This window comes from Podarcis gaigeae (assembly GCF_964106915.1).
Source record: "Podarcis gaigeae genome assembly, chromosome: 2".
Classification (NCBI taxonomy): domain Eukaryota; kingdom Metazoa; phylum Chordata; class Lepidosauria; order Squamata; family Lacertidae; genus Podarcis; species Podarcis gaigeae.
Genome location: NC_139679.1, coordinates 84196573 through 84209428, shown reverse-complemented (window position 1 = coordinate 84209428; position 12856 = coordinate 84196573). Strand labels below are relative to the sequence as shown.

The window sequence follows — 12856 nt, the reverse complement described above, 5'->3', positions numbered from 1 at the left end:
CTCTCTCTCTCCCTCTCTCTCTCACACACACACAAGCTCTCCTTCCAGAGGGGCAAGCAGCCGAGCCTCTTGAGGACTACGTTTCCCATCGTGCCTCGCGAGCCGAAAACCAGACCCGCCAAGGCTGCGGCGGCGAGAGGCGGCCTGGGAGCCGTAGTCTTCCTGCGTGTCGTGAGGCCTGCTCGAGGTTCGTGTGGGTGGTGCCGCGGTGAGGATGTGGCGGGCGTGACGCGATTTTGTCCGCGTTGGAGCCGGGGCGGCCGTGACGTGGCAAAGAGAGAGAGAGAGAAAAGAGAGAGCTAAGAGAGAGCCAGGCTCCCCCGACACAGATCAGCCCCGGTGCGCGGACGCCGCGGTCCCTTCGCCCGCTCCCGAAGCTCAGCTGGTTTCGCCGTCTCTGCGGGAGCGAGAGAGGAAGGAGGAGACGAGGAGGAGGAGGAAGAGAAGTAGCGAGAAAGAGGGACCGGGGCCTCTTGCTTTCACCTTCCCCGCCGCCGCCGCCGCCTTTGCACTCGGCCCGCTCCGTTCTTGCGCCGCCGCCGCCGCTACCTCCGCCCAGCCGCCATGGGCCTCACCATCTCCTCCCTCTTCTCGCGCCTCTTCGGCAAGAAGCAGATGCGCATCCTCATGGGTGAGACGGGCGGGCAAAGAGAGAGAGGCGCTTCAAACCCCCCCCCCCCAATTCCACACCCGCTCCGCCCGGGGTAGCGAGCCGGGCCTGAGGCGACCCCACCCCGGGCAGAGGACCCGGCGGCCGGTTGCTTCCGTCGCTCCCTGTTCTCCTAGCGAGGGGGGGGGACTGTTAGAGTCTTCGCGGGGGCTGGGAAGCCACAGCAGTGGGGCGGGCGGGCGGACGCCAGGCAGGCGGCAGGCAGCATTGTTCGGGCCAGGCCTTGTGCTGTCGGGAGACAAGGAGAGGGAGGGGAGAGAAAGAGAGAGAGGAAGGGAGGGTCTCCATGGCCTCCACCCCCCCCCCGCCCTCCTTGCAGGACGTTCTTAAGGAATCCACCTTGGGAGACATTTTTAGAACGAGCGGAATTTATCTTCGCCCGGGGCCTTCTGCTCTTTTCAGGATGTGGGTTCGTTTTCCGTCCCGATGGGCTTCCTGTGTTTCAAAATAAGTCCGGTGCCGTCAGTCTGATCCCTGCTAACCCTCGGCGCACACAGAGAGCCTTCGCGTTTGTTGTGGTGATCGTAGGAATTGTTCTTTTAATACATACATACATACATACATACATACATACACAATACACGCACCATTTTTTTCCAAATGCAGAAATGTAAAGCGAAATGCGGTAATAATTATACTGCAAATAAAAATGGAAGAGTCAGTTACACTGACGGCTGTCTCCTAGTTTTTTTTGTTTTGTTACAGACAATTGTATTAGCATAACTTCTCCCCCTGCCTCTCATCCTATCCCACAACACTTTTGGGATGGTGAATAATCAGTGTGCATATATCCACATTGCTTCATGCCATTAGTATTTGGGACAGGGTGGTTCTTCGTATTTGTTAGTTTTTATTAAAATGAGACGCACATTTTGTATTTGCTTTTTTATGTATGGAGTTAAGGGGCATGCCCTGCCTCTTGTTGGTTCATTCAGTTTAAGATCACACAAATCAATACTGTACTGAGCTGGGTAGTTCACAGAAAGATGCTTATAACTCTTTGCCTGTATCCTGTTGATAGCCTGGTATGCTAACTAAGGATTTTGCCCTAATTATATACAGTGGCTGTTGTGAAAGGTCATTGGTTTTGAATTTGGAATTGCTCTGTGGTCTCAAGGATGCATGGCTGCAATTTTAAAATGGTAAATGTCACCCATATGTGCTTTGTCTTGTCTTGTCATCCTTGGGCAGTACAGCCCAAGCCTCAGATCCACCATGCTGGAGGGCTTTTGGATGGTGTGGAGATAGCCTTCTGCCCAACCCTGTGCAGGGAAACTCTCCTATATGCTTGCCCAAAGCTGGTGTTTTTTCCCTTGCCTTGGCCAGCATGAGCATCACACTGTGAATGCATTACTGGCTGTACTGCTCCATAAAGCTCCATTGCTGCCAGCCAGGGTTAATATTGCACCCTAACCCATTCCCCATCAAATTAATGAGTGCTAGTGTTGTTTTATCCTGGATCCCTAAGTGTCTATGGTCTAGACACAGCTTTTTAAAAACCAGCTCTTAATTGTCTCAAATGCTTGCTGTTAAGTACAACACAAGGGGTCTTTCCTGGCGGATCACTTTGCAGCCAATTGAACTATGTTAGTGAGAGAACTGTGACTTAAAATGGATTATTGTTATAATGCATGTGGGAATATCCTAAGATTATGATGCTAAACATGCTGACATACCTCCCCTCAAAAATTTCATTTCAAATTCTAGAACGATAGTATGTAGTCACAAACTGTTTTGAGTGTTGAAGTTCTGTTTGGGCTTCTGTTACCGTAATCTGAATTTTAAAAGGCCAGTGTCTCTTCTAGAATTATCTCTTGTGTTTGTGTCTGAGATGATAACTCGTAAAGGGACACATTGGGCGCAACACTAAACAATGGCTTAATGCTACGCAAACAGGCCTACTTGGATTTGAGCACTCCCTCCTCCTGTTTCTTTGGACACATGCCAGAGAAAGAGATTGAAGAATCCATTTCCAGATTTAAAATAAATTTTGTTTGTCGTTACATCTGACAAGCACAAACCATGGTTAGCTTAAACTATAGTTTATTGGAACAAGTCAAGATCAGCTGTGGTCTTGTTGCAATAAACCATCATTTAAACTAACTACACTTCAGGGTTTGGATTACTTCAAAGAAGGAAATGGAAGCTTCCAATCTCCTTCTCCTGGCATGTGTTGGAGGGGGAGGGGTGAAGTAGGCTTGTATGTGTGTCACTGTAGGTGAAGTACTCTTCTTAGCAATTGCTGATGAGACAGTACCATGTGTGTTTAAGTTTTCATTTTGGCTGGACTACACATAGAAGTGGACTCAAAACCAGGTCATTTATCTCTTCTGCCAGTATTAAACATACTAAGTTGTATTCTGTGTCTCTAGTGGTGCTAAGACTTTTGGAGCCTTATCAACTACTTCAGAACACTTAGCATTCTCATGTTGCTTCCCACAAAGCAGCTGATGTTTGGTTTCTCCCTAGCAATTACTGATATTGTTAGAAATGGTACATTAGATATTTATATTGCTAATCTGAATGGTGATGCTTTGATTATAGTAGACAATCAGCTTTATAGAAAAGTAAAGTGGATCTTTCGTGTGTTTTTCAAAAATATGTCCAACCCATGCAAATACCTTACACACCAAAGATTTTCCTGTTACAGCTTCATCTGGACTGTCCTCAATTTTCCCTTCAGTCAAAACCTTCAGCACTTCTCAATGTATACTAAATAAGCAGCTTCATTTTTATCCATCTTTCTTTGCTTAGGCATTAATCAACACGAAGCAATGCCTTCTAGTCTCCCTTATCTGTGCACTTTGAAGGTCAAAAAAAGATGGAATCCTAGTCCTGAAGACCTCCCAGAGACCTCTGGGTATAGGGCGTTATATAAATTCAATAAATAATAATAATTATAGTTTATTTATCTCCTTTCTCACAGGGAACGTTTTAGGAGATAGGTACCACAGGAAGTGGTAATGAATCTTGCTTACATCTAATATCAACATATCTGATGGTAACTTTGTTACGTAGCTTTAGATTACTGTAGCTTATATATTATATATCCAGCTTTACCACTGTTGGTGTTAAGAGCAGTTTAAGCATCTAGATCTTAGGCTCCCATTAAGGCATTCTAAATTGTTGTTGCCTTCAAACTCATATGATGTACAGTAGAGGCTTCTGCTGGAGAAGGGGGGGCATTTTTTTTGTTGATTCTTCCCTGCACCATTTCCCACATTATTCCAGAATCTCATCCATTGCAGAGCAAAAGGTCCCCACCTCCCCAGCAGGAGACTCCTAGAGTGAAGTACCTCTCAAGGGAGTTCTGAATCCCAGCCACAGGATTTACAGGTCACGTGAAGATTAGATGGCATGTATTCATGCACTTGACTTTTTCTTTATAAAAACCTCTTCTGTAAATATTTCTTGGCTTAACTAACAAAACAATTTTATAACTTAAAAAACCCAATTTATTCACATAAGACTGGTCGTTAACCAATGCGATATCTTGGTTGCCTTCCCTGTTCCAGAATATAGAATTGCCCTGAAAAGGCAGGAAGGTAAAGCAAATGCGTTAGAAGCTGCAGATCTTAGATTTGTACGTTTTATATACTGTCAATATGTAAGAACATGCTGAATTTATTTTTCACTCAGCAGAGCTTGAAAAAATAGACAGCACATTAAACTTTCCAGCCTGTACGGAAAGTTCTTTAGATAACATCAGAAGAAAGCATTCTCATTTACCAAACACCAGAAGACAATATAATAAGCACTATTCCAAGATCCTATATATACTGTAGGAAGGAAGACACTGCACAGGCTTCTCACATGCAAGTGAAGCACCTGTATGTAAAAGGATCTCAGTTGGACATAACAAAGCCCCCTTTTCATTCTTATGGCTTCTTCAAGTTCTCATTCCTTGACCAAGTAGAGGGGACTAGAAGGAAGCCTCCCATTCCCTGTAATAGCCTGCGGTGGTGATGGGGAATCATTTTCACTTTGTTCTGCGGTGGCATAGTTCATGCAGGTGCAAAAAAGCGCTATGCCCAACATGTATTCTCTTTAAATTGAAAAATTAGCAGCCTGCTTTGTTAGCTTGGATCCTGAGAACTGTGAGTGGAAGTGTGGTTCCTTGTCCCTTCTTATTCCTTGTAACCCCACTAATCTCTAATAGCTTCTCTAGTTGGTTGTGCATGTTTGAGCAACAATCCCTGTGCCCCATAAAATGCTGTTCAGGAGGTTCCCCCCACTTTCAGATAAGCTGTTTTGTGGCTGCAGAAGGCTGTTGTGGTATGTGACAAAGGGGCAGTTTTCTTCCACTCAGTTCTCAGGGTAGCAGCCTCATTGTATACTGTAATTGCTAAACACTGCTTGGTGTGAAATAATGGATAATAGGGGAGATGCAAAAATAGAAAAGCCAGTTTTTAATATGCAGTATAGGATAATTCTGATAGCTTATTCAAGAAACGGAAGATACCTTGGTCAGTGCCATAGTCCTTGGGCTCTACCCTAGCAACTATTTGCTGAAGGTTTTTTTTTAATGAAAGATGCAGTAATTCTGTTTCGTTTTTATTTAGTGTTTTAGCATTCAGTCCCAGATTACACTGTGCTAAGAATGCAGTGAAAATAATTTATAGCACAACTTAATTTTTTTTTAGCTCAGACACGGCATTTTAATATTTCCTTAATTAACAATTAAATAGTCCCTAATGATTTACTATTCTGCCCACAAAATACATTCGGTGTACTCTGTCAGTACTGCAGGCAATCTCAGACTACATCTTGTCTTGCACTAGTAGAAGACCTATTCCACCACTATTTGAAGACTTATAAACTTGTTTTATTGAAAAAAATGTACTAAAGCATTTGTACTTGACCACCTAACAGTAAAGTGAGGAAAAGAAACTAAAACATTTTAGTTGCTCCATGTAGAACTGGGTCCATAACCGTATAGGGTAGAAACCATAGGATTTTGAGCTTATATAATTTACAGCTGTAATTTATAGTAAACCAAGGTTTCTTGCACTATGTTATACAAGGATAATTTTGTATAACACCACCCTTCTGAGTAATACCCCTCCCCACCCTCTCACTATATAGAAGGGTCTGGAAACTTCTGTTTCAGTGTATCTGAAGAAGTGTGCATGCACACGAAAGCTCATACCTAGAACTGACTTAGTTGGTCTTTAAGGTGCTACTGGAAGGATTTTTTTTTGTTTTGACTATGGCAGACCAACACGGCTACCTATCTGTAACTGTTATACAAGGATAATTTTCCTGGTTTTCTTAAGTTTTAAGCAGTAAAAAAATGAGCTTTGAAAACCATTTTGGATGTGTGATCTAGCTACCAGGTGCACTTTCGTTATTGTTTACTCATGTTCGAAATATTCTGAAGGTTCATGCAGTGTATCCTCCACTCCTAGCAATAGTGATTCTGTTCATGCCATTACCTTTACAAATTCTGGGGTTCCCCTGACCTCTTGTTTCTCAGTTTCCCTATTTTGACTACAGCACTGTCGGCATTCCTTCCCTCAGTTCACTGTCAGATGGAGTAATATAGAGGTCTCAGGATTCCCCCACCCTACATCCCACTCAATTATTAAAGAATAAACTCTTTTATGCTCTGATTGCTTTGTGTTAACCTCTGCCATTTACAGTGGTACCTCGGAAGTCGAACAGAATCCTTTCCAGAAGTATATTCAGGAACCAAAGTGCAGCTTCCAATTGGCTGCAGGAACCTCCTGCAGCCAATCGGAAGCCGTGTCAGACGTTCGGGTTCGAAAGAACATTCGCAAACCGGAACACTCACTTCCGGGTTTGCGGCATTCGGGAGCCAAAACATTTGCCTTTCAAGGCGTTTGGGATCCAAGGTACGACTGTACTATGGTTTGTTAATAGCCAACACTGAGTTTGTTAGCCGTACTCTGAGGAAGCTACTGGGAACTTCATGTTATGTCCATATATAATACCAAGGACGTTGGTCTCATTTTTAAAAGCAGTAAAATAGTCACAGAAAGCCAAAAACTGCAATTTTCAGTTGATGTTACAGGTTGTCTGTCTCTGAATCTATTTCAGAGAGCCACATTTCTCAAAATTTTGGTTATCATCTCTTATGAGTGAGGTCTAGTTTGGATGTAAGGCAAATAAGTGGCTTACTTGACAAACTAGGGAGGGAATTGCGGAGTACAATGAAAGAATGGAACATGTATTATATCTAGTTTGGTTTACATTGTATAAAATTATGCCTGAACTAACCCAGAATGGAAATTCTATTTTAAAAAAACATCTTTAAAAGTACGGTAATAACTAGCTATTTGATTTTAAAATGTACCACAGTCTTTGTTTTTCATTGTCAAAACAGATTTTATGAAATGGGGTGTTCATTTTATTAAACTAATAAACATTTGTTTTCTCTAGTTGGTTTGGATGCTGCTGGAAAAACAACCATTCTGTATAAACTGAAGTTAGGAGAGATTGTCACTACAATTCCCACAATTGGTAAGCAAGATCAGATACATATTGTCAATATGAACAACCGTTTTTGTTTTAAACTTTGAAACAAAAAATATATATTCTATGTTTTCAGGAATTGATATAGAGCAACTTGCCAGAGAATATGATAGAGGTAGAACTCCTGAAGTTTGTTCCCACACTATGCTTATGGTACATATTACTGGATTTCACAATTCCTGAAAGATTGTGAATTTTCCCTGAAATGAGGGATTCTTGCTTTGGGTAGGAAAGCCAACAAAGAGAGCATCCTGGAACCAATGTAACACTTGGGGATGAAGATGTATGTGATTGCTACATAGATTTTAGCAACATCTTCCATTTGCTTCCACTCAGATATATAGGCACCAAATGGCTCCTTAAACCAGGGTTACTTAACAGTTGCCAAAACGAAATGCCCACTTGCCATTTTTGGGTCAGGTAGCTTGAAAGTCATATTTTTCAATATGACTTGTCCTGAAATTCATTCTGATTGTGCAGAGAAAAAAAAACCCAGATAGAATTCTACAGGATGTGCTGCTGGTGTGTGAAAACAGTCAAGATCTAGGGATCCCCAGGCATGTTCCTCCAGATGGTGGAGACTTCAGGTGTCATCCTGAGGTCTTCACTTGGTCTCAAGCGGCTGATAGCCATGTGAAAAATACTTCTGGTGAATTTGGAACACTTCTTGCTTCTAAGACCAGCTTTTCTTCTGCCAGGTCTTAATATATTTCTTTGTAATACAGTGGTACCTCCGGTTGCAGATGGGATCTGTTCCGGAGCTCCGGTCAGATCCTGAGGTTTCCACAACCAGAGGGACTGCTTCTGCCTATGCGCGCGTGGTGAAACACTTCCGGGTTTGCCACTTTTGCAACCCGAAGTTTATGTTACCTGAGGGTAACGTAAGCTGAGGTGCTACTGTATAGACAAATTAAAGAAACCAGAATTGTTCTGAAAACTAACATGTAATAGTTTTCTGAAAATGTTTGGCAAATACCTGCTCTACATAGAGCTTAAAGCATGAATATGTAAAACTGTAATTGCAGAGCTTGGTGACTTATATTTATTAAATTTATTTCATAGTCCTTTAGGGAGTTAAGACACCCCATGCTCTCCTGGTCATTGGGCTCACATCTGCCTAGCTTGAGTAGTGCTAGAAAATTGGTTGATCGCTGGTCCTTATTGTCATAATTGTGGTTTTTTTTCCATTTAGGTTTTAATGTGGAAACAGTAGAATATAAAAACATCTGTTTCACTGTTTGGGATGTTGGTGGTCAAGATAAAATCAGGCCACTCTGGAGGCATTATTTTCAGAATACACAGGTATTTCCTCTGACATATGCTTTGCCAATTCCATTTTCACTCTCTCTTTTGTAGACTGGTGTAAAGTTATACTGCCTAGTAAAAAGATTTGTACTAATACCCTCCCACCCCCAGTATAATCCCAATAGCAGCATAGGCCAACACTAACTTTCAGTGCTACTTTAAAACACTGGAATTTTCAAATCGGCATTGTGATAATTTTCCTGAGACCATTAAAGCTACTGTGGACTTAACTAGTACTAAGGCACACAGAATCCAAGCTGTCCAAGGTTTTAATAGGCAATAATTTGCATTCGGTTAGGCCTAAAAGGAAAATATGGTTCCATGTGCTCTTTGTCACCCTTCCTCAAACTAATAAATAGGCTGTGCTTCCTCTCTTGCTCCCTGAAGCCCTCCATATACCTTCAAATTTTGCTTCAGAGGGTTGGGGGACCCTCAAACATATTTTGGGGGCACATGGGCTCTGAGTGGGCAAAGGAAGGGAGACATCTGTTTGTGCAGTTTTGCATTCCACCTTTTAATGGCCTTGTGCACATAGCAGGATGTATGCTCAAGTTGGTTCTTCAGAGGCCAAGCAAATAATGATCTGAGTTCAAGAGCCAATTATGTCCTTACCACAGACAGATCACTAACTGCATCAGTGAAAATAGTATACCTCTGGAGACTAATGGCCTCTGTCAAGTGGGTGGGTGTAGTTTATTGATGGTTCTCTCTTTTACATGTTGGGCTTGCAGAGTAAACAGCTGCCTCTCTCTGACCAGGCAGTTCAAATACTGTTTGCTGCAATTTTACAAAAATCTACCAGCAGTGAAACAGCAATGAGGTCTGTGGATCACAGCTGGTGGAAAACATGAGCCAAGCCTGACTATACACCGCTTGGAGCATATTTTGAAAACCTATACTTGTGGTAGGGAAGAAATTTCATTCACCATCATCACTGCATCTGAACAACGTGATTTGGCACAACTGCTCCATGCAGCGCAACAACTATTATAGCCAAACCATCCTAGTGATGTAGAAGCACTCTTGACAGCCTGCTGTGACAACTTTGTGAATTGTTTGCAAATAAAAATGCTTCTATTCATGTTGACTGGGATGACACTGTTGCAATAATTCCTCTGCTGAAGAGAGTATTGCTTTCTGCTGGAAGTTGTAATATGTTACTGTTGCCTTAAAAATAAACAATGAGACTAAACTGTTAGTGTCCCTGGCCCTTCTGAGGTGTTAGCCCTTTGTGATAGAATAGTTCGCATGGATCTTTGGTCTCTGATACCTTCTGATTTCTTGCATATATTCCCATTTGTCACAGGAGTAAAGATTCATTAAATATCTCTATAATGGTGACTTCAGATTTTATTTGAATGGTATTTCAGATGTCAAACAAACTTGATGAGAAATACACTTTCTTTTCAGGGTCTCATTTTTGTGGTAGATAGCAACGACAGAGAGAGAATCCAGGAAGCAGCAGAAGAACTCCAGAAAATGGTAACTGCCTCTAACTCAATCTGAACTCCTTCTGTGTCTGACTACGATGGTTTAGTCCTCCATATCTAATAAAATCAAGAGGGGTTAATTTACAAAACATCAGATATTTTAGTGTAGGATGTTAGGATGCACTGTTCTGTGTTTAGAGGCAATAATATGAGAGGTGGTGCTTCTCAGAACTTCCCTATTGGGTTTCAGTGAAATCCTTCTTGCAACTATCACCCTAACTTGACATAGTGTTTCTTGTCTGAGTTGCTTACATGCACTGATGGTAACTAAATCAACTAGCTACTGAAAACTACTGGGAGAAATGTGAAGGACCAAAAATATTGCCAGCCCCGAACCCTCCCTAACTTGTACTTTTGGTGGTAACAACTATCAACAGGGGAAATAACTAGCATGGTGTTTCCTCCTCCAGCTTCAGGAAGACGAGTTGAGAGATGCAGTGCTGCTTCTCTTTGCAAACAAACAAGACTTGCCAAATGCCATGGCAATAAGTGAAATGACAGATAAACTAGGCCTTCAGTCCCTGCGCAACAGAACTGTAAGTACCGTAAAGCAAAAAATAGTTTGCCATGTGGCTTTCTCCCTATCTTGATATATTCTGTGAGTTGGAACGTATGAATAGCAAGTGCTTTTCTTTCCCATTCTATGTAAGTAGAAATGTCTAACAAGGCTATCCTTGGATCCAAACTGTTGAGTTCCTCTGCTAGGTTTTAAATCACTGAAGGTTGTTCTTGGAGCTAGTACTGTTCTGTCAAAAGGGACGCGGGTGGCGCTGTGGGTTAAACCACAGAGCCTAGGACTTGCCGATCAGAAGGTCGGCGGTTCGAATCCCTGCAACGGGGTGAGCTCCCGTTGCTTGGTCCCTGCTCCTGCCAAACTAGCAGTTCAAAAGCACATCAAAGTGCAAGTGGATAAATAGATGCCGCTCCAGGTAAACTGTGTTTTCGTGCACTGCTCTGGTTCGCCAGAAGCGGCTTAGTCATGCTGGCCACATGACCTGGAAGCTGTACGCCGGCTCCCTCAGCCAATAAAGCGAGATGAGTGCTGCAACCCCAGAGTCGGCCACAACTGGACCTAATGGTCAGGGGTTCCTTTACTTTACCTTTACTTTTCTGTTATCATGCATTTGCGCAGAGAAAATGACTACTATTTATCTTTTCTGATAGTCATAATTAGTCATAGTTCCATACAGTAAAGTGTGTGTGTGTGTGTGTGTGTGTGTGTGTTTACTTGAGATGGCATCTGTCTTACCCCTTTACATTTTTGGGTGTTGGAATGTCCTGCTTGTATGTTCCTGTCTAAAGCAGCTCTATGGATTGACTACGTTCCCTTTATGCTGAGTGATGGCTCTTTAAGACCTTTCATTTGATGTTTCAGCTAGAGATTTCATAATTCCTGTGTTGCCCTTCTAGTTTTTCACTTTACTTGGTCTTCCTGCCGTGTTCTAATCTATGCCTTGGCCAAATGAGCTTCTTTATGTTCTGATGTTTGAATTTGCCTTGCAAGAAGGGGGGGGGGGGGGATGAGAATATTCTCTTGGAGAGCTGTAACATGCTCAAAAATGGACTGTATGATATTAAATATTTCATTTTCTCATTCCCAACAGTGGTATGTTCAAGCTACCTGTGCTACACAAGGAACTGGTCTGTATGAGGGACTTGACTGGCTGTCAAATGAGCTATCAAAGCGCTAACTGGATGACTTTCGCACCAGGGACATGTTTGATATAAGTGGTCTAGGCTTGTTACATCAAAATTAGTTTGCATCTTGGTTATTATACAGTACAGTATCTGGAACTGGTTTGGGCAGGATATTACAGCATTTTGACTTATTTTGTTGCCAATTATTCTTCACCCAAGCTATATGTTGCCAGGGTAACAATATGCTTGGGTTAAAAAGAAAACTCCTTAATTTGGAAAAAGTGTATCTTCTGATTTTTACTTCTATTGTTAGCCTAAATGCCTGAATATAGTTGTGACTTTTGAAATCTGTTTGAATGCTTCTTGAGCCCCAATTAAATTAAGTACATTTTAAAAAGATTTTCCCCTTTTCTTCTCTAAGTTACTGATATCTTACTTCATTCCTTAAGACAGTCTGCTGACTTAATCTAGCATTCCATTTATATTTATTTCTCTCTCTTATAAAAACACTTCCTATTATTGTTCGTCAGAAAAATGCTCTAAAACACTATTCAAATATTCTTCACTGAGGAACATTTAATTAACCCCTTGGGTTCTGTCAATCCACTTTTGCCTTTGTGTGAATTGAATCTGATTGGTAGAACATTTTTGTGCCAGTTGCAACAAGCTCTTTGAGGTTTTCAATATTCAGCAGATTGTCTTCCTTTATATTGTATCTTTTTTCTGTTGTTGCATGTTGCTTTTTGATATCAGCCTGTTTTGCCCAGTGTATAATAGTTCTGCTAAAGTTTACTGTTTATTGGTGAACATATCTTCATGAAGACAGATTTTGGAAAATTCTTCAGACTCAATGGATTAATTTCTTCATAACCTACTAAGAATTATTCTTAATAAAAATGAAACAGATGTATAGCTTTGTGTATGCTCCTTGAATCTTAAGTTTGTGGAACTGATAATATGAATGTGTGACAGATTATTCTTTTTCAATAAACGGAGTTTTTTCTGTACTTTGAACACAAACACAGATCTGAATAGCCTTTGAATTGTTTTCAATTTGGCAAAAAATTAAGATGGGCAGTTAAACTTGTGTACAGTGTAGTTGGTTAATCATCAAGACTAAAATCCTGTAAAAGTGTTTTTTGAAGCTGTAAATCTAAATTAAAATGTCCAGATATGAGAGTACTAACAGTTGAAAATTGTAATAAAGTACAAACTGCCCAAATAGTGTGTCAGTTTCATACTTAATTGGAGAGGACTG

General features: G+C 41.5%; 1 protein-coding gene across 1 annotated transcript; it reads left to right on the top strand.

The window, feature by feature from the left end:
- The first annotated feature begins 27 nt into the window (after positions 1-27).
- On the top strand, positions 28-12820 carry ARF4 (ARF GTPase 4). The gene is made up of 6 exons (XM_083726183.1): positions 28-631; positions 7073-7153; positions 8358-8467; positions 9881-9952; positions 10371-10496; positions 11565-12820. Exons 1-6 carry the CDS (start codon positions 565-567, stop codon positions 11649-11651), a joined length of 543 nt encoding a protein of 180 aa, XP_083582309.1. The 5' UTR covers positions 28-564; the 3' UTR covers positions 11652-12820.
- Positions 12821-12856: the final 36 nt, after the last annotated feature.